General features: G+C 33.2%; 1 protein-coding gene across 6 annotated transcripts in view; it reads left to right on the plus strand.

Moving 5' to 3' along the window:
- Vps15 (vacuolar protein sorting 15) overlaps nt 1–23,591 on the plus strand; it is a 199,496-nt gene that overhangs the window by 15,771 nt on the left and 160,134 nt on the right. For all 6 annotated transcript variants that reach the window (XM_076473726.1, XM_076473729.1, XM_076473730.1 and 3 more), the window contains 3 exons: nt 10,324–10,425; nt 10,651–10,841; nt 18,302–18,428. In XM_076473726.1, the coding sequence (XP_076329841.1) occupies nt 10,324–10,425; nt 10,651–10,841; nt 18,302–18,428 (420 nt within the window). The remainder of the gene's footprint in view (nt 1–10,323; nt 10,426–10,650; nt 10,842–18,301; nt 18,429–23,591) is intronic.

The raw sequence follows: 23,591 nt of genomic DNA on the forward strand, positions 1-23,591 counted from the left end.
TTACACAACATATTTCATTTTATTTAGATTATTCTCTTCATCTCTGATATGATGTTTTTATTGTTTATTTTCTTTTTCATAATTGTTATATTTTACCTTGTGTGAGATACATTTGACACCCCAGTTACTAAATTTTAAATTATGCTTGTGTGTATAATTCATGTGGGTGTGTGCATGTATTTTATTACTGTCACTTGCATAATTTTCTTCTTTGTAATATGAGGAAAAGCAATTGTTTACATAATAATGAAAATAACTGAAATTAAAGTATGACTTTAATGGTAAATTTGTGTAAATATTCCTTCTATAGGTATAATTTCATGTAGAAATTTTACTTCTGGTATCATACGTAACCTCTTTCACATAAAGTTTTCCTGATTCAGTGCTGCTTCTGTATGCAACCTTTTTCATTCACAACTAACCTTGAGCACTCATCTCATCTTGCATATTTTAATGTGATTGTGCTGCATTGTTGCATGGAACAACTCTTCATGAATAGAAATATGACACCCTTACAGCTCAGCTGACTTCTTCTATACTGATTGTTCATTCATTTTTTCTTGGTTTGGTATTCATCTGTTTAAACATGTTTTGTGTTTGTATTTTTTTGTTGTAGACATGTACATACGTACTTATGGAAAGTTTAGTTTTCAAAGTAGTTATGTGCCTGTATATGGTGTGACTTTTATTTTCCACATTATAAATTTTCAAGATACTATTACTTCCACTTTGTCTAGTGTAGCACAGCAAGATGTTATTTATTTATGCTGAACAAACAAATACAATGATGTTGATTTCTTCATCTGACAAACATGTGACAGCTACTTTGAGTTGCAAGATGGAGTCTTTGATGAGATCTGGGTCTTCTTCTCAGTCTGATACAGATATCACTTCTCCTTGGTATTGCATTTATGATGTTTAAGATTTTTACTGTTTTCTTCACAACCATGAGGTTCAGATCCTTTTTCCTTTATTTGACTTTCTAAGACCCAGCTTTACCACTTTCATCTTGCCATCATTACTCTTTTGCACTTTCTTACCTCCATTTGCTTGTTTTCCAAGGTCATCCACTATTCTCCTAAGCCTTCTGGCAACATTTCTATACATTGGTGTATTTATCTTCCTTAACTTTGTCATTTCTTACTTAGTTGCTCTTTTGATGGAATTTGCTGAGGAGGTAAGCCTGTGTTATTGTTCAATGTGTCTTATCTCAGGAATGTGTGTCTGACTTTAATGCCATGATGCTTTTAGTGGAGTAGCTGATTCTCTGGAGTCAAAAGTTGAGGCCACTTGCCAATGATCTTTCTTATCCTCCCTTGTTTCCTGTGTCTTTTGAGCTCCTTTTCTTCCCATTACTGTCTCCTGTCTTCTAGCTTGCTTTTGTGTCACTGTCCATCTCTCCCATTATTCTACTCTTTACTGCCATTAGTGTTGATGATGACTATCTATTAAGCTTTGGGATAATAGGAGTCTGTTTAGTTCAGTTTGCTGATCTTTGGCTTCCATTTGCTGTCAGCCGTTGGGCTCTCCACAATATGTCAGAGGGCTTTTCATTTCCACTCTCCTCCTCCCTTGTTTTCTGTTTCCATTTTTGTGCAGTCCTGTATTTCACCATTGTCCATCACAAGTCATGTCAGATATGTTGGCTAAACATGCTATTGAATGGTTTTTTTTCCTCCTCCTGCAGAAATTTATTGCCATCTGTTTGTTGATTCCATTTGGTTCAGACAGGGCAAAGTCATTATTATAAAAACATGCAAGGGTTAAGTCAAGACAAAGCCAAAATCATTTTTTCAAGACTGGTTTTATCTTAAACAGAAATAAGTGAGCATTAACTGTAACAAATGTTTGTTATTTTTTAACACTTCACAAATTATAATAATTGTTATTAAATGCAGGTAATGTTTAATAGATCAGTATAAAGGAGTTTTCAAGTGTGTGAACATCTTAATTTTATTCATTATAAATGCTCTGTGTAAAGTTTTTATAACATTTTATTGTAATTTTTCCAATATATTATAGAGGAGAAGCAGGTAATATAAAAATAATAAAGAAATTGGTGTAAGATATATCAGTATTTAAAATTTGATTAATTTTATAAGTTATGTATCACATGTGAAGTTTCTATGATATTTCATATTAAATTACTTTCAATTTGTAATTGTAACTTTCAATTTTTCAGTGGCTATAGCAATGGTTGCATTCAGTCAGGAGTGGTATGCCTACTTCTTTATGCTACCACCTTCTCATCTTCTCCCTCAAGTTCTAGCCCTTACTTGAGATTTCTCATATTGAGTTATTAGTATAATGCCCTATTGGCCAGCTCAAACATAATTTTCTCTGTTGAATTTTTTGTAGTCTACCCCTTCCACTTTCCCATTCTCTTTTTCAGTCTTGTACTTCTCTCTTTATTCCAGCCATGTCATCACTCCAACTTCATGTATGGGTTTTGTTTGCACTCTCTACACATGTAACCATTTTTATTTCTCATCCTTTTTTGCCCATGCTTCCTCCTCATACACATCAAACATGCTTGCCCTATCAGCTGTGGGAGTGTTATAGTCAGTCCCATTATTTATTGATAGAAAACAAATAGCCCAATAGTTGGCAGAGGGCAGTGTTGACTAGCTGCCATCTTTGTAGGCTATCACCACAAAATTAGAGATGGCTGGTGCATAGTAGGGAACCCTTGTGTAGCTTTAAGCAAAATCCAAAACCAACCAACCCTCTTCTTATATCAGTGAAATTGCTGTATTGTTCACAGTAGGTCACTGCATTGTTCTTTCTTCAATTCTCATTCTTCTGTTTTTATCTCTCTGAATTCTTCATGTCATTTTTGTTTACCATAACTTATTGATATTGAGCAGATGCAAATGAGCAGGAAGTTTTCTCTACTACTTTCCAGTTTTCCTTTTATTGTTTTTTTCACTTCCCAGTCCTCTCTATCCTCTTTTATATCTTTCACCTCCTTTGTCTTTGTAATCTTTCTTGCTTTCCAAATTGGTATTTGAATTTTGTTTGCCATGCCCTTACTCTCCTCTCTTTAAACCTTTGGCTTCATGCTTCTCATGCCATATCTCTAAAACCTCTTTCTTCCACTGTTTTCCTTTACTCAGTAATATTTTAACATTTTGACATTTATTTTTCACCGTTCGTATGCCCTTTGTCCTAATTACACTCTTCTCTCCAAAATGTTTGTTGCACATGAGGGTGAAAGTATATTCACACCTACACCCCTTTCTTCTTATTTTTATTCTCTCTCAAATTCTGATTGCCACTACTTAAACAAGACAGAAGAAGCAATCAGGATTTGAGTGAGAATAAAAATGCTATTTAGCCCATACTCTCTTCTTTTGTCATTCCTGGCCCCATTTTTTTCATACTCCTTGGATTCCTTCTTCCATTTATTATCTTTCTTCCATAACCCTTACTTGGTAGCTTTGTCCACTGATTTGTTTAGAATATTCTTTATTGGATGAGAATGAACATTGATGCTTCCAAGTATCCTTATATATAAAGTTTGCAATTTGTGCACTCTTTGGCTGCTCACTTTCAACAACCGTTGGGGGAAGTTGTTTAGGCTGATGTATGAACAACCTCTCACATTTTTTGTCGCATGCTATAGATTACCTCAAATTGCTGTTCTCCACACTTCTTACCTTCTTTTATCATCATTTTACAGGACCTTTTCATACCTTACAAGATGCAACTCATTGGAAAGTGGTGCCTACTCAAAGTATACTTACTCAAAATCTATACGTTGTCGGGTCATCAAGGCCTAATATGGTTCTCACCCATAAGATAGGGTGTTCCACAAGAACAGTTTTTGTTTTTCCATTGCTCATTATCTTAAACAAGGCCTGATTCAGATTGTACCTTCTCATGGACTATCATGAGTAAAGCAAGTTGGGGACCTCTGACCATTCTCAATGCTTAGTTTACAAGTTGTTGCTGGCCTGCTTTTAAGAGTAGAGTTTTTGTGAAAACCTGTTGCACAGTGATTTATTCTTTTGATATCCCAATGGACTTTTCCTACCCCACTTCTTTTTTCTTGTAATGGAGTTTAGGAGTCCTTGCAGCTTACCAATTCCTAGTCATTAGGATTGTAGACCATTGAGGTTGTCTCCTGATTGTGATCAGTTCTTCTCATTAGAAAGTTGGGCAGTGGTGTTCTTTTCATGAAGTACAGTTCACCCCTCTGAGTAGCTTTTCCTCATACTCTTGTTGCCCAGATGCTAGGTTCCTGAGTGGTCTGGTGTTGGATTAGTAAAGGACAGGCCAACATAAATCCTTACTTAGTTGCAGTTTAAAATTTATATAATTCTCATTCTGCCTCACTGTACATGAGGTGAAGATGGTAGAGGCCCTCCTCCTACCATGGCCCAGAAGCTGTATTCGTGGAATCACCTTGTTTAAGATTTGAGTTGGCCCATCATATACAATCTGACATGCTCTAGTTACTCTGTACATCTCGCACTTAAGATAGCTGGATATAGGTTAGGTACTGTGCTTGTATTTTACATATGGCATTCTAGCTATGTATGAGCAAGGGTTATGTATCATATTGGAATTTAACATTTTCCAAATTGTAAATGTTTTTCTGACTGATACTTCTCTCATACTTCCCTTTCTTCATTCCCACTTTCAGTGCATCATTTTGTCTAATCTGGAAGTGAATAATTAATATAGAGGGAGTCAGCTACACTAGGAGGGTGGGTTATACTTGGATTAGTGGATGACTGTTGCATGCTCATTTTTATGCAACAGTGCAGTAATATCACATAGAATTATATGAGATTAGGAAGAAGCTTCAAGGCTGGTAGTGAACAAAAAATGTTTGCATATAGAGAGTAGCACCAAATAGAAAAAAAAAGTAATTATCTGTCACAAATATATTTTCAGTGTTGGAAAATGTGAACGTCTGTTTATGTATTTCATACTTGTGTTTCAGTAAAAATTACAATGTAACTAGTAGGTAAAATTTTCAAACATATTAATTAAATATATAAATGCTGAATGCATGAATAACACAGTGTTTTGTTTCTTTATTCACAGTGTTTTAATGATTCTTTCACATTGCACAAACTGGACATTTTATTGATTAATAGCCAATATTTTTTATTATGTAAATGAAGTAACAATGGAATGAAAATATAAGAATTAGAACTTGCAATGTCATAGCTATGCATAGGGAAAACCTTCATTAAGAATAATTTAGTAAAAGTGTGTGTGTGTGTGTGTCTGACTATAACTTGGCAAACTGCTGGATTAAATGTCAGCAATCCTGGCAGGTACCCTTAGGGTTTCCCTCAAGAAATAACATAGGGGGTGAGTATTGTATCTGACCCTCATCTCACTATTTATACATAGAATGGTATGTTAGCTAGTGGTCTATAAAGGAAAAGCTATTCATGAAGGCTGCTCTTAATTGTATGTTAGTCTTTTCATTGTGAATTAATTGTACTTCTCATATACACAAATAAACTGATATTTCTGCCCAGTAACAAACCACTTTTAGTTTATTTTGCAAAATTCAATAGTAATAATAACAATAAAAAGGTTTGTTTGTAAGTTTTGTCTATCTGTTTTCAGTACAAACCAAAGACTTTAAAATACAATCCTATCCTTTAAATATAAAGTTATATCTACATTCTAACTTACCTAAGCATTTATTATTTCATCAAAATATATTATCACCAAATCATAAAATGTAGCCAACTTGATTATCTTTGCAAGATAAACTAGTGCATCTTACTATGCTACCACAAGGAAGGTCCATACCTCACATTTCAAGAAAATTCATCTCTTTTTACTTTCTAATGAAAATTAAATCACATAAAGCATATGATATTATACTATGTGTGAGGAAATGTGGTATATAAAATTTGGTCGTACATTTCCCATCAGATAAAGAAAGTTAACTATTTTTAGACATTTTTTTGTCTTTACTCTAAGGTATAATTAATGTGAATCAAAGAACACTTGAAACATTGACTAAATTTGCAGAATATGTTCAATAGAAAAATATAAGAATCAACCATTGTTAATGTAATTTATTAATCAAAACAGAATGACTGATGTTTTCCAACCATCTGTATGAAGTGCTAAGTTAAGTCAAACAGTTTTGTGCTTATTAACCAGTATCAGATAAATAAAATGTAATTACTGAGGGTTATTTCTTATTCTAAATTGACTCAAGATGTTTAGAAATGTAATATAGTAACCACATTGTTTTTTTGTCATTTGTGAAATGAATGGTAAAGGTTTACAAAAACATTGGTTGTAGAATTTGCCTGGAAAACTTAAGTAATAGAAAACAGAATGACTTGTGTTTTTTTCAGGATTGCTTAGAAAAGGGTGTACTAAATAAGTAGTTTGTACAGGGCTATTTCTAGGAAAATGGTGTTCTAACAAAGCAGCTGCTGCACAGTTATGTCTAGAAAATGGTGTGACAAAGAATCAGATAATTCATGGATGACTCTAGGAAAATGGTGTGAAAGGAAGCAGTTTCTACAGAGCTATCTCTAGGAAAATAGTGTACAAAAGGAGCAGTTGATGGAGATCTATTTCTAGGAAAAAGGTGTACTAAAGAAACAGGGCAGGGTTATTTCTGTAAAATGAAAGTGCACTGTCACCAGTTATTGAGGAGTTTAGTAGTTATATGGCTTGAGAATATCAAAATCATTGAATGCATGACTTTGATGACAGAAATGCATATAATCTGAAAGAAGATGAAGCCAGAAATAGCACTCTTTTATTCATTCTCAGACTGTGCAAGCCTTGCATAATGTTTGTGGAAAAAGGAAGTAAGCATTATATATATCTGTAGCACTTGAGAGAAAAATATTTTGTTGGGTATACTATATCCTATTAGATTGTGGAACCACTTTAGTATGGTTGTATTGGGTTTGATGTTCTTCCTCAGAAAGTTTTACTTGTTTCTATTTTTGTAAAAATGTATCGAATTGTGTTTTGAGTGTTTTAACTGAATACTCAAGTCCATTGGTCAACTAAATATTTGACTATGGATTGTTCATATATTTAATTAAACAAATAGGTCCATTTTCTCAGAAAAAAATGGAAATGATTGGATATAGAAATAGGAAGTTTTGGAAGAGGTAAGCAAATATCAGACTCAGTAGAATACACCAATACTATTATCACAGAGAATTATATAACTTTTCTAGGTGAATACTGGTATTGTAGTTAGCTTTGTCTGTAACTCAAAATATTTCCCTGCAGGGGCCAAAGAATTTTATGAAGAGTTTAACCTTGTCTGTCAAATGCTTATTCAAATTTCAACGTATAGCATGTCCTGTAATATATGCAAGTTGTAACACCAATAGGTGTTGTCTTAGCAGTATTTGGTAAATGAGGCATTCACAGGCAGTACATTTATAGTGCACACACCAATCTTTGAGACTTGTCTTACAAGATTATTATTATTGGTGAGAGGAAGAGTGGTTCAGTGATAACATTTGTGTTTATTATTTATCACAAGTGACTTAAAATGTAATAAAAAAAGTTTTGTTTGTGATTACAATGAAATAATTTGTGATCTGAAAGGAAATAGATATTGTTTAGCATTTAAATTTAATAAGGTAGCAAAAGGAAAGAAACTTCTAGCTATTCTACTGGCATCAGAAAAATAAGCATGCTTAAAACAATAGGAATTTTGAAGAAACTGTGAAGTGGAACTTGTGTAAAAGTGAGAATATGGTTACAGATCATTTATGAGTGTTACTGAAATCAGAAACTGTTAGTTATTAATATGCAAAAGAGTTATGCTTTGCAGTCAAGAAAATTATTACTTTGGATAACCAATTATATTTCTTTACTGTTGATGAAAGGTTTGTTTGCTTGAGGAATAAAACACAACCACTGTACAATTTATCAAAAAAATGGTCCAAACCTAATGCATTTTTATCATATTTTGAATTATCTGTGAGATATTTTTTCTAACTTCAGTTATTAGATAATGCTTAACATCCAACAGTTTATTAGTCTCAATGGGACACTGAATTGTAGAACATGCTGCTCTTAATTTTCAGTGTTTTTCTGGTATTCATATTACTGATGCAGTAAGGAAAGTATTGAAATATATGCTGCTTATATGGGAAAAAGAAAATTTTAAACTTTTTTAAGGTGCTACTAAAATATTCTGAAAGGTGCCTCTAATGGATTGTCAAGTGAACCACGTTTCATCTGTACGTTACTGCTTGTGATCACGAGTGCTGAAGAATACATCAGCTGTGCATGTAGTCATTATCATGATAATCAGTAGAAAGATTGTTACACATTTTAAACACTTATTTCTAGCATGTTCAAAATTAATGGTATATTAAATAACTTAATTTTGCCTCAAAAGAAATTCGTAAAAGATGGAAATATTTTTAAATAAAAGAATCAGTATGTTTTTATGCCACAGATAAAAATAATCAGTTGGTTTCTATTGGAGAGATGTTTATGATTGCTACAACCATTAACTAATAGTACTAAATCATGGAATCAGCAATTTAAGAAACTGTCCCAACTGTGACTATTCATCATCATTTGTTGAAGTATAACATAAGTGACTTTGAAAAATGAAAGCATATTTTAAAAGAGGACTGAAAAATACATTTGCTGGAACACAAAGCACTCTAAATTTCACATCTACTATTTTTTGAGTCACTTCTTGAAAGTAGCATTTTTAAAAGAGCAAAACATCCAAACAGTAAAACAGTGTACCATCAGGAAGTAAAATTGGTAGTGATATATTTTTATGGTTATAGTTTCACAAGAATGCAAAAAAAAACAAACCCAAAAAACTTTCTACTAAATAGTTTTCTATGAACTGATTGATAAATATTTTATTAAGAAAATGGTGCCTTATATTAAAATTTTTAAATATTATATTTCAAAACTAAGATATATGATGACTGTTATTTCTTAACTGGCTGATTAAAATAGGCTAAGCTAGATTTAAAAAACAAATGTTTCAAGTCATTAAGTTTAATAAGGTTTGTTTTGAAAAAAAAAGCAGTAATTTGCTGTAGAAAATATAAAAATTAAATGTATTTGTGGAAACAAACAAAACTGATTTTACTGATGAATAAATTGAAGGATTTTTAAGTAAAAAAATGAATTTGTTAGTATTTTGATTATTATACTTTAATAAAGTTATCAGTTGTTTATTTTGTTATTTGTAACTTCCTTCTTTGTACTTTCAAATATCTAGCAAAATGATTGAATAGTTTGGATTCCATAGTCTGACAGAATACTCATTACAATTTGTTTTCACTTGTTTCTTTAATTTGCATTTTACCTGATTGATGTGTTTTATTTGGCTGGCATTTTGCGTTGCAGTTAGTCATGTAGCTATTTTATATAGTGCTATATTTTTACATTCCTTGTTAAGATTTTTTTTGAGATAGGAATGCCCCTTCATTTGTTTTGTCTGATACAGTTGTCAGTTTTTAACCAGGGCATATTTTCCCATGTCTGAAAAAGTGCTTTTATTATTTTCATTCACTACTTTCTTCCATGAAAGGACATGATTCTGGGTTTCTGTCTCTTCATATGTAACTTATCACACAGTGTGTATTTGAAGTCTATAATTTTAGAATTCAAGTGAAATTTAAATGCTTATCTGTAAATAGACATACATTTTCCTCCCTTCCTTTCCATGTCTGGTTTTTGTAGTTAAAATGGCATGCACACCAGTGACTCAGCAGTAAGTTTAAGGGCTCAGACTGTTAAAATACAGTTTTCGGTATTTGTAGTAGTCTATTGAGTAGCTTTGTGCTTACAAAGAAGAGAGAAATAAAGTGACATAAAGTGTAGGTAACTCAGTTTATTTTCTGCACCTCTTTTTACATCTGTTTATCATTGTTTTATGATAAGGCTTTTTTGCTAACTCATTTAGGCATATATATGTAGATAGCATTGGAAATGTGTTAAAAGTAATCAAAAAGGAAGAACTTTGAGACCCCTTAGTGGCATAATGGTATGTCTGCAGGCTCACATCATTAAAAACTGGGTTTCAATACCTGTGGTGGGCAGAACAAGATAGTCCATTGTGTGACTTTGTGCTTAATTCTAAAACAAACAAAGAAAAATCTTGTGAGATTTTAAGACAGCTAATAATTATTACTTTTGTTTTTACTGTTTATTTTGTTAAAATTGATTTGAGGTTTTCGAGTTGCTCGTGAATATTTGAATGCAGTCATTTCATTGTATACTTAATTTTTTTGTAGTTGATGAATGAAAGATCTTAAAAAATTATTGTGGTTGAATATCTGACATTTAAACTTTGATTTAAAAACAGTTGATTAAATTTAGGTATGCCATGGAGACATCAAACTAGAAAATATTATGGTGACTGGATGGAATTGGGTTCTGCTGACAGATTTTGCCAGCTTTAAGCCAACTTACTTGCCAGAGGTGTGTTTTTGGATTTTATTAAATTATTGATGTTTAGAAAAATGTCTTATATAATGAAATTTGTATGGTACTTATACAAAGGCAGCATTGTTTTATATTGGTTATTTTGATGTGTAAAATGTTGTAAATCTCAACTAACAGTACACAACATATATATTCCTTTGTTTCTAGACTATAAAATAATTTAAGTGAGCTATATGTATGTCTTGGATTTTGATTTCCTAGGACAATCCAGCAGATTTTTCATATTTCTTTGACACGTCCCGTAGACGTACCTGTTACATAGCACCTGAGAGATTTGTAAAAACACTAAACTCAGATGTTGTGCAGAGTAATACAGTTAGTAATCTAGTTCTACCAGAAGAGGAGATTAAAAAAGGGGACTTGAATGCTGCTATGGATATATTCTCTCTTGGGTAAGAAACATAGATTGTTTCTCCTTTAGGTAAAGAAGAAATATATATATATATTATAACCATAAATTTTTAAGCCATAAACAAAACACATTAACATGAAACAAAATATGTTGTGTATTTTTAAAAAAGAATTGCAGGGTACAAGCTACAATGTGGGATTATAAAATGTATCCTAGGTTTTGGAGGTGATGCAGAAGTAAGACCCACATTGCAGCATACAATGTTTTAAAATCAAATGTTTGAATACTGTTTACTTGCTCACACTTTCTTAGACATTCTAAAACAGGTTGGTTATTTGATCATTTCAAGTTTAGGGGAAATTTTAAAGATATTTATTGGAGGTAAAATATTTTTTTGTAAGGATGTTTGGTTAAGACTGAAGGTTGGTAAAAAGAGACAGGCAGGACCCACAAAATGAGAGGACACTAAGTAGAAGGCCAGAAAGCTGTATTGGAAAGGAGAAACTTGAATTCAGCAGGCCAAGGAACAGAACAGAAAAGTTGAGAAACCATAGTAGGCAATAAAGACTGATGCTAAGATATTTCAATCTAGGTCTTCAGTGAGTTGGAAACATCCCTGTAAAAGTCTGGGTGAGAAAAACAGCTTGATGTAGATCACAAAAATATGGGGAAAGAAGACGTGTATTAAATAGAAAAGAATTACATCCCAACAGCAGTGGAATCAGATATGGACAGATAAACAGAACTAGTAGTATGGGCTAAAGAGAAGTGAACAAACCTCTCCAGAAAACCCTTCTCAGAAGTACAATGAAGTGCCTCAAACATAAGGTGAAGTGACAATAGATAATGCAGGAGGGGAGTAAGAAAGAGATGAAAGTGTAACATTTGGGCACTACTAAAGAAAATACAAGTTAAGGGGTTCACACCCAACAAGGTAGAAGAGATTTCAAAAACTGAGGGATGGAAATGAAGAATAACTGTTAGCCAGGACAAACACAAAGTATACAAGTAGGAGGAGGCATGTTAGTACAGCCGTGCAATTATTTGAAAAATGAGTCAAACTGGACCCTAACGTCAAGAGACAGTAAAATCTTGAATATGGATTTTATGTTGAGGAAACAGAACACAAGGGGAAAAAGAAAGAATATACCTGCAAAATCATTTCAAGGTAGGGATAAAAAGAATGAGGGTTTTCTTCAAAAATAAAAAAAGTGTATAGAGAAACCTGACAGGAGAAATAGTTAGTCAAATCATCTACATCCTGTTCAATTTTAGGAGAGGGAACAGTCTGTCTCTTCATCCCCTCTCCTTCTTTCATTTCCTTTCCTCTTCTCTCCATTTATGTTTTTCTTCAGTTACTTGAGGATGTGGTTTCAGATCTGTTAGTCAAAAATATCATTGAGAGACTATTTGCTCTTACAACTCTTACACCTGGTCATTGCTCTCATCTTCTTGTGGTCCTCAAGAAGACTGGAAACCAGCATCTGATTATTGATCTGTCATCTCCCAACTAATTTCTTATTACACTCCAACTATGTATGGAGGGTTTATTTTCTCTCCAATGGTTCTTTTCCCCCAAACAGTTAACCAATGTTAACATTTTCATCATCTTTATACACATTCAACCTCCCCATCTTTCAGTTGTTTTCTTTGCTCCACTTCTGTGCTGTTTACTTTAGTATCTCATCTGCTCCTTGTATCATTAATCAAACAATGTGGCATTTGCCTGCCTTCTTTGTGGATGGGGTTGAGGTTCTATTATTAGATGGATGACTTGCTTCTCCTTGCCCCTTCTTGGTGAGATATTTCTCCTTCTTTGCATTATTCTGCTGGACATTGCTCATTTAGGCTAGATTGTCAAACTTTTAAAGTAGTCCAAAATTTAGTACATATGGCATGTTCTTTAACTTCCATCTTCATTTTCATTACAAGCAAGGGAATGTCTTATTACCATGGTTTGTGCTTCTCTTTCATATCTTGTGCATGAAGTTCTTTTACTTTTGGGAACTTTAACTTCCCTTGAATCACTCATTCATTTAGGTTACATGCACATATGCCTTTACCAGTATAACATTTCTTGTGTTCAAGTGTGAACCTCTCTTTTCCTCTCCTTGAGGTGTTTTCTTGGTGGCTTAACTGTGCCAACACAACAGGGGACATTCTCTTGCCTTGCTTCCCCCTGGCCATTTGTTCACAGATCCTAGTCTGTTGGTGAGTGGCCTCTGGAGGAACATTAACTCCACATCCACATCTCTGGATGTTTTTGCCATTTGTTAGTTATTTTTCCCTTTCTTTCCTTTTCTTGTGTGCTGTTTGTTCATGAATCACTCCAACAAGTGCACAGTTGTTTCTTCTGTCATCCATCAAGGGGACACCTGTTTCAGGACTGCTTTCATGCACTGGACTTGCTATTTTGGGCTTATTTCCTATTGGGTTTGCCTCATGGTTTGTTTTGAGACAGGGGCTCTGAATTTGGTGACAGTTTACCCCTTTTTGCCAAACAGGATGGTCTTTCCACCCTATTAGATTTGTTATAAGTTGGACATTCCTCTCATCAATATCTTTATCACTTTCAACACCAGACTTCTTCTCTTTTGGCTTCTGCTACTTATCCTTTCAACATGATTCTCCTTTTTAGAGCCTTTTAGTGACACCTTGACCAGGAGAATCCTAATCTGTGTTTTGTCCATTCCCCTCTCCTTTTGCATATGTTCTGGCCATTGTCCTCAGGGCTGGGCTGTCCAATTGTATACCCTTTTCTTGTCCCATTCCTGTTGTCTTTCAACTCTGTCTGTGTGTTAACACAAATGGATGTTTTTTTCTTATCTTGCCATTCCATTTCTCTGAACCATCCTACTGTGGATGACCTTTCACTGTTTTTAAGGTGAGATTTTGATCTTTAATGCCATTTTCAAGGTTAAAATGGGTAAAATGGATTGTTTCTCAAAGTGTTTTATCATTTCATATCTCTACCTTTTAGGAGAAACAAATATTTAATCTGTAGATCCTTTTGTAGTCATCTGGTATGAAGGTTGTTAGAAAGATTTTCTTTTACACATCTCTCATAAGGCAGGTGATACTGGTTACTTGAGGACTTCCTGCATAGTAGGGACTGCTGTAAGATTGAAAAGATATGGACTTTTAAACTCTTTAAGCAGATTAGATAAACTGAAAGATTTCAATTTCCATGATCTGAATATAAAATAGCATAAAACATGCTGCTGTTTATCTAAATATAACTGAAAACTGGTCAGATTGATTCAACAACATTAAAATGATTTTCGGTGTGAGACAACAGATTCACTAATATCTGCATTCAGTGAAAATATACAATTTCCAATCTGCTGTTGACTGCTGGAAGATTTGTGCAGTTTAGGTTGTTCTCTGTAAATTTCCAATAACATTTTTGCTTATGTTCAAAATGATTCCACTCTACAGATAAGTTCAGATGATGTCATTGCTTCCCACACAATATCTTACATCATTTTTTGATTATTACTACTTTCTATCAACACAGTTTTCAATGCTTGATACTAGTGTTTTGCCTCCTGCTTCTGCATATCAACATGTAAATGATTATGCAGCAGCTTTCCATCAATAGGAGTGCAACACTTGCACAACTGTAACCAGTACCCTCTCCAAATTTGCACTCATTAATCACTTTTTGATTGGCAGTAATACTACACAGATATGTTTGTTTTTCCATACTAGTTTTTTAACGTTTTGCTTCATACTACAGATATAGTTTTTCTTTAACTCTTTCAGCCTAGCATGGCCAGGTGGTTTAGGCACTAGACTTGTAGTCTGAGGGTTGCAGGTTTGAATCCCTGTCACACCAAACATACTCACCCTTTTAGTTGTGGGGACATTATAATGTAATGGTCAATTCCACTATTTATTGGTAAAAGAGTAGCTCAAGAATTGCCAGTGGGTGGTGATGACTAGCTGCCTTCCCTCTAGTCTTACACTGCTAAATTACGGACAGCTGGCGCAGATAGCCCTCGTGTAGCTTTGCATGATATTCAAAATAAACCAAACATCTGATCCTAAATCTTACACATCTCAACCTTCTTTGGTTTATTAATGAGACTCTTTTCATTCTTCAGTGGTTTTCTGCTACAGAGCTTTGTATAACCAAAGTAGATGTCTCAGATGTTTATCATCATGTTCCTATCTCACCTGCATCAAACCTTTATTTTTAATTTATTAATGAAAGTTAGGTTTATCAATTCTACACTTTCCCTTTTGGCCTTTCATCAACCCTTTACATTTTATGTTGAGTAGTGTATGCTTTTACTCATCACATGCACAGTTTTGGATTGCACTTTCATCATTATATGCATAACTGGCTTCTTTTATCTCTGTCTCAGATGGCCTCCTGTAACCATTCTCTCCTTTTCCTCCAGGAGGTGGCCCCTCATGTTTAGTTGGTGATAATTTCCACTGATCCATCTTCTCCTCCTCTTCCTGTGCAGGATGCTCTCTCTGTTTTAAGGACTTAGGTTTCCATGGAATTCCTTACTCCTTTGGGTTGTGCTCACATGCCTTTGTTGAAATGGACACTGTACATTTAATGGAACCTTTATTGGAATTCCTTCCCCTCCTTCATCCACTTCTTTTTTGTACACTGATATCACCTGGTGGCTCAGCAGAACACAATACTGTAGAAGGTGTTCCTTTTCTCTGGGTCTCTGTCTGTTTATAGATGCTTCCCTGATAGGGTGAGGTGCTTATCTCAACTCATTTGAGATTTCCTGTTTGGTTTCCAGATGAATCAACCTCATAGTATCAATGTGTTGGTGCTGTTAGTGGTTGGTTAAGCTTTGTATCACTTCTTACTGTTGCACTAGGTTATTTAGTAATGATTTATTCAGGCAACTCATCTTTGGTATCCTGTATCAGTTGCTAAAGAGACACTAAGCCTTGCTCTCTTTGTCTTGACCTTTCCTTTTGGGCCCAGACTCTACTAGTCTGTTTGGGAACATTTCACATTCTGAGAACCTTGAATCTTGTCACAGATAATCTCTCAAGGCCTAAAAAAACTTCCCTTCAGTTGTCTCTTGATCCTCAGGTTTTTCAGTGGCTATAGCAATGGTTGCATTCAATCAGGAATGGTATGCCTATTTCTTTATGCCACCACCTTCTCATCTTCCCCTCAAGTTCTAGCCCTTATTTGAGATTTCTCATATTGAGTAATTAGTATAATGCCCTATTGGCCAGCTTAAACATAATTTTCTCTGTTGAATTTTTTGTAGTCTACCCCTTCCACTTTCCCACTCTCTTCTTCAGTCCTGTACTTCTCTCTTTATTCCAGCCATGTCATCACTCCAACTTCATGTATGGGTTTTGTTTGCACTCTCTACACATGTAACCATTTTTATTTCTCATCCTTTTTTGTCTATGCTTCCTCCTCATACACATCAAACATGCTTGCCCTATCAGCTGTAGGAGTGTTATAATGTAATAGTCAGTCCCATTATTTATTGATAGAAAACAAATAGCCCAATAGTTGGCAGAGGATAGTGTTGACTAGCTGCCATCTTTGTAGGCTATCACCACAAAATTAGAGATGGCTGGTGCATAGTAGGAAACCCTTGTGTAGCTTTAAGCGAAATCCAAAACCAACCAACCCTCTTCTTATATCAGTGAAATTGCTGTATTGTTCACAGTAGGTCACTGCATTGTTCTTTCTTCCATTCTCATTCTTCTGTTTCTATCTCTCTGAATTCTTCATGTCATTTTTTGTTTACCATAAGTTATTGATATTGAGCAGATGCAAATGAGCAGGAAGTTTTCTCTACTACTTTCCAGTTTTCCTTTTATTGTTTTTTTCACTTCCCAGTCCTCTCTATCCTCTTTTATTTCTTTCACCTCCTTTGTCTTTGTAATCTTTCTTGCTTTCTAAATTGGTACTTGAATTTTGTTTGCCATGCCTTTACTCTCCCTCTCTTTAAACCTTTGGCTTCATGCTTCTCATGCCATATCTCTGTAAAACCTCTTTCTTCCACTGTTTTCCTTTACTCAGTAATGTTCTAACATTTTGACATGAATTTTTTGTTCATTCTTTTTCACCATTCGTATGCCCTTTGTCCTAATTACACTCTTCTCTCCAAAATGTTTGTTGCACATGAGGGTGAAAGTATATTCACACCTACACCCCTTCCTTCTTATTTTTATTCTCTCTCAAATCCTGATTGCCACTACTTAAACAAGACAGAAGAAGCAATCAGGATTTGAGTGAGAATAAAAATGTTATTTAGCCCATACTCTCTTCTTTTGTCATTCCTGACCCCATTTTTTTCATACTCCTTGGATTCCTTCTTCCATTTATTATCTTTCTTCCATAACCCTTACTTTGTAGCTTTGTCCACTGATTTGTTTAGAATATTCTTTATTGAATGAGGATGAACATTGATGCTTGCAAGTGTCCTTATATATAAAGTTTGCAATTTGTGCACTCTTTGGCTGCTCACTTTCAACAACCGTTGGGGGAAGTTGTTTAGGCTGATGTATGAACAACCTCTCACATTTTTTGTTGCATGCTATAGATTACCTCAAATTGCTGTTCTCTACACTTCTTACCTTCTTTTATCATCATTTTACAGGACCTTTTCATACCTTACAAGATGCAACTCATTGGAAAGTGGTACCTACTCAAAGTATACTTACTCAAAATCTATAAGTTGTCGTATGTAATTCCCAAATGCTAAACACAATTTTAGACCTTCTCATACCATCCAGTTTAATTTGCTAGAGATCAAATCTAGTGTACTGAACCAGCAAGAACTTTCTAAAGCATTAGACATCCATTTTGTATGTAGTAATGAAGTCATTGATAAATGTTACAAAGTTTACTTTCTTAAACTCTCTGTACCATTATTGTCATTAATATTTTCTGATTTTTGTTACGATAATCATATTACCATTTGAGTTTAGATCTGTAACCTCTTTGTGACCTTCACACTTAATTATCACTTATTGTTGAACAACTGTATCTATGAAAAAACTTGCACTCAACAAAAGAGGTTTACATTTGTTGAATGGTGATTATCACCAGTATGTTAAGAAAAGGATCTTACCAAATATGCACATATTCATTCCTTTCTGGCATTCTGCTACTATATCTGGCTACATTGGTAATCAGAAACACTGGTGGAGAAAATTCTCTTTTATCTTTGCATTCTGTATTGCATTCATTAGAGCAATGCATTTGAGTGTATTTCATTACCAAAAGTATTTGTGATTTGGAATTTTATTTGTGTCATGGGTGTAATTAGACTTAAGGAATCATTATTTGAGGCTTTTTTATGTTATCCATAAAAATATAGATCCATTGTTGTAGATTTTATTTATATGCAAACATTGTTAATCTTTATATAATTAACAGTCTCTATTAGTGTATGTTAAAATAAAATAACTGATTTGCATCAGGGACTAAAACTTCACATGCAGTTCTATCAACAAAATATGCAAAATTGATTTGATATTTTATGGTTACAGGTGTGCTTTAACAGAGCTCTTCACTGAAGGTCATGTACCTTTTGACTTCTCTCAGTTACTGTCTTATCGAAGTGGTGAGTACAGTCCATGGAAGGTGATTGAGAAAATTGAAGATCCATGTATTAGGGTAAGCCTAGTTTGTGTAATATGTAATTTTAGATTCTTAAAGTATTTTGAAGTAACTTGATCCCACTGTTGGGAATGCCTCCCACCTGAGTGGGTCAGCTGTATGTTTAAAAGGTTCAGTTCTTCATAGTGGACATTGCATCATGGATATTGTCCATTGTGTAGCTTTATATTAAAGGAACAATAACAATAAGCATTATAAATTAATGCTTCATGATATGTTTTGTGAGGTAATATTTTTTTATCTTACAAGCTATTTGTTTTACAAAAGGCTCTATGTAAAAATTAGTCAGTTAATTAATTCTTTCACCACTGGCTTGGTTCCATAAACCAATCTCCTTATCATTTTGTGCTTTTCATAATTTTTATGCTATAACTTCTAAAATGATAGGTGTATCTTCACAGAGGTTTGCATATTATCAGTAATCATTACAAGACCTTTGTACACACAATATCAATTTTTTTATCAAGTTCTCAAATTTTTTAAGTAACGTTTTTCTCATGCCTTTTTTATTTTTGAATGTTGACTACCCAACATGCAAAGTAATTTTGATTTTAAGATTAAAAATACTTTTAAGTATCACAAAATTTTAAAATTTTATATGCAGAATTTTTATAACTTTCAAGTAATTATTAAATGTTTTTTAAGAAAAACTTTATATTTTATCTACTACTTTCACTATTGAATCCCTATATGGATTTAGGTGAGTTGATCTGGCTCATGACCACCATAAAAGTTAGGAAATAAACATCTTAAATTATGCTTTCTTTTTCATTGAAGTATGAGTACAAATTATAACAGCTAAACATGAGTGTTTAGTCTAAGTTGTTTAAATCTTGAAAAATTGTATGTTATATATTTTATTGTATTGACCTCTCAGACCTGCCTGGCTAATATTACAGAAGTTAAAATAATGAGGCTCACATGCATTCATGTTACCATATCTTAGAATATAAAATTGACCATTACAAAGTGACCTATATTTTAGTGGACCAGTATTTTGTAAAATACAGTCATATTTCAGTTATAATACATTATATATATATACACATATATACATTATTACTATTTAAAATAAGTTTTTAAATTTATTTTTCTTTGCATGAAATTTAAAACAAACCAAACCAAAAAATTAAAAAATTGGTTTTAGGTGCTATTGTCTAGTTGTCTTCACTCTAGTTTTTAAATTCAAAATTTGACATAGCTATATGCTGGTAACTCTCACATGGCATGTTTGTTTTTTGTTAAGCACAAAGCCACGTACACAATGGACTGCTTGTGCTTTGCCCACTGCCTGTATATTGAACTTAGTTTTATGTCCTCTAGCAATCAGCTGACAATTACAAAGTAACTTTGTTTTAGGTTCTATTTATATATTTTGAAATACCTAAAAATTACAAATTACTATATCAATACCACAGAATTACAAGGTAATTTATCAAACTTAGTATTTGGGTCTAAAAAATAGTATGAAATTCTGAATTTGCTAACATCTATTTGCAGCTCAACTGTTTTAATGAGGCTGAGAAAATCACTAAGGGGACATTTTGAGCTTTTTATTGGTTAAAACACATTGCTGGATGAAGTAGGTGTACATATTAATTTTCAAAAATTAAAGTGGTGGGCAGGACCACCTTGATTGATTCTATAAATTTAGTAATATTTCAGAAAATAGAAATAAGAGAAGGTTCTTATTTTACCTTTTAGCTTATCAGTATTGGTAATTTGTGTATCTACCGTGTTTCTCCGAAAATAAGACAGGGCTTATATTAATTTTCACTCCAAAATATGACACTAGGGCTTATTTTCAGGGGATGTCTTATTTTGATATATTAAAAAAATGAAGTTACAAAGTAAAACTATTAAACTAACCATTTAAAATAAACTATTATTAAACTATTAAACTAACTGATTAATACTTAAACAAACTAATTAACTAACTATTAAACTAATTAATAAATTAATTTTTGATTATTTCTTTCCTCTTCCTGCCACTCTTAACTAGGGCTTATTTTAAGGGTAGGGCTTATATTAAAACTATCCCCAAAAATCACACTAGGTCTTATTTTACGGGTAGGTCTTATTATCGGAGAAACACGGTAATTTGTAAGAAACTGTAGGCTTTGTATTTGGGCATCACAAACATCTAATTTGAACCAATGCTGCATTCTTCATACCACATGATGTACAATAATCAATATTTAGGTGTTATATATATACTTTTTAAACTGAAAAATTAACTCATGTGTAATACCAAAATTTGAATTGTATTCTACACTTTGCTTTCAAACTTACATTCATTAAATAGTAGTGGAATAAAATTTTGGATGCAAGTGAGCAAACTCAGTGACATGACTTTTGACCCATGTTGATAAGTTTAATGATATTAGTGAAAAATGAACTTCCATGTAGTTTATTTTGGGAATTTTACTCAATGATTTCAAAGATTGTTAAAAATCAACATTATGTAAGACTTGTACTGTTATCTTGCTTCCAGTAGATGTCAGGGTTTGTCACAAATACATGTGTACCATTTTATATACAGTTGCTGCCTCTTCTCTTCCACCACCATGCTTAATATTTATTTATTTTGGAGCAAAACATATAGAGGTTATGAATAGTTTGTGTTTCTGGAATAGATGTTAAATGTACAAAAGAATTGTTGCAAATTCTCCCCCAAAGTAAACCAGTTTTTACATTGTACCTATAACCTAAACATATGAATTTAAAAAGTGTATATTCATGAAGTCTGGCAAGCTTTTATAAACAGTACAAGTCTGTTGTACATAGATCATCATATCTCATACCCATAGATGTGGATTCCTTTGTGTTATGAGGGGACTTTGTAGGAAAGGTTTTGTCTTTACAGTTTACTTGCTCTGGGATCCAAACACCCACCCATGTGTTTGACACCTGTAGCAAGCTGCGAAGGGGAGGAGACCAGATCCTTGTGGTTAATTGGTGTGAGGAACATTGCAACAAATGACCTTGGCCTTGAATTTCTTTAGACATCTAGCATTGAGGTGCTCCCCTTCCTTAATCATTCAGCTAGTCCTGTGTGGATAGGGTCATTTGAGTGGTAATATTGGACATCTTTAACAGGTGTTTGGATATTGTTTAGTATTGGTGTAATGGTACGGTTCCCACAAAACTCTGACATAGCTGTGCTGTACTAGTTTGAAAGTGTATCAATCCTGTTTTAGGGCTTCATGGTAATTGGGGTTGGTGGATGCTGAAGTTTTCTCTCTTTTTTTCATGAATAAGAAAAGAAATGATAATGAAAACAAAATGAAAACTCTTAATTATAAAATGATCATTAATGGAACACACTGATCTACAGTCACCATCTTTTACCATTCCTGTACCTTGGCCTATCATTTTTCATTCATTGTCTTCTTTTTTTCTTCCACAGGGGTAGAGGGTTATTTTCCATATTACTTTGAATTTCTTGAAGGAGTAAATGTTGAGAGGGATTTACTTAATATCCTCAATTCAGAGACACACGCTGATTTCTTCAGTCAAGGAGCTTCAAAGGTTGGATAGATCTTCACTCATGAGAAGCACATCAGTCAGTGTAAATGAAGTTTTAATAGGTTTTGTCACATAGTTAGAAATCCTAAAAAAATTGTGACAGTTATGGGACACTGTCTGCTTTTTATTTTGTGTTCTTTGGTGCATTATTTATTTAATTAAAAAGTGTTTACTGCAGTTGTGCCATTAGTATAAAAAAATAAGGTTAAATATTCTTAAAACTCAACAGCAAAAATAGTGAAAGCTCAAGTAAGTGCTGATTTACTTTCTATTATGTGTATTCTTTTCCTTTTATTGTAAAAGAAACTAAAAGGTAAAAATTGGAAACTTTTTAGCTAGATTAGGTAAACTAAAGAATAATGATAAGAAATTTTAAGGAGTATACACTTGCAAGCATGTTGTATGTGATGTAATCTAATAGTGTAATATGAGCTTCATGTTTTTCAAAAGATATGTAACTTATATGGTGAAAATATTAGATGTTTCAAATGAAACAATATGATTTAAGTATAAGTAGATGTGCAATGTTGCGAGTTTAAAGCTATTTATGATAAACAAATGTAGGTTCATATTACAATTTGTTGTCATTCTAAAAAAGAAAAAAACTTGTAATTTTGAATTTTGAATTTTTGTCTCCTGGTTAAGAAGCCAGTGAAATTGACAAACCTTTTAATAGAGTTAGGGGAGAGAAAACATAAAATTTAAAGTTTATTGAAAAACGTTTGATATTTGCTTAGGAAGTCTTAGAAATTATGAAAAATGAAATTTTATATTTTTGAGATGAAGAAAACTATTTTAAATTTAAATGTGAAAATCACTTTCAACTCAGACTAGTAAAAAAAAAAAAAAAGAAAGAAAAAGACTTAGTGTATTCCAGGATAAATCTTTAGTAAAAATTCTTTATTATAAAATATGATTTTTTGTGTACAAAAGACTTGTAATGTTTACTGAAAGTTTTCAAAATTTTGTTTAGATACATCCACTGTGTTAAAAGTTATAATATGGAAGCTGTAATGAGTTCTCCATTGATGTGAACTCAATCAGTTTGACCAAACCTGTAGCAGTACAGTTAATTGTTGAAACTTTGCAGGCAGGTTATATAGTCCAAATGGTAATATGAAAAATTGTCACAATCTACTTTCTTCATTATTGACTTGAACTTGAAAATATCTGCTTTTATGTTCCAGTGTTTAATACCATTTTGATCTAGATTGTGTCCAAATTACAGTCAGTCCTTGAATTGTTGAAACTTTGCAGGCAGGTTATATAGTCCAAATGGTAATATGAAAAATTGTCACAATCTACTTTCTTCATTATTGACTTGAACTTGAAAATATCTGCTTTTATGTTCCAGTGTTTAAAACCATTTTGATCTAGATTGTGTCCAAATTACAGTCAGTCCTTGGCAGTAGCAAGGCATTTTTTTTGTGACTTCATTTATTCTCCAGTAGTCCATGTAGAACTTTATGAATCCATCACTCTTCTTTGCAAGTACAATAAGTGATATCCAAGGACTAGCATATAGTTTTGTTACTTCTTGTTCATTCTTAGCTTGTATCTCTCTGAAAGCCTTGATCTCTTTAGTAAGTGGAAGTCATCTGGGTGACTGAAGTATTGGAGCTTCAGTCAGAG

The sequence above is a fragment of the Tachypleus tridentatus genome, chromosome 12 (genome assembly GCF_004210375.1).
Source record: "Tachypleus tridentatus isolate NWPU-2018 chromosome 12, ASM421037v1, whole genome shotgun sequence".
Classification (NCBI taxonomy): Eukaryota; Metazoa; Arthropoda; class Merostomata; order Xiphosura; family Limulidae; genus Tachypleus; species Tachypleus tridentatus.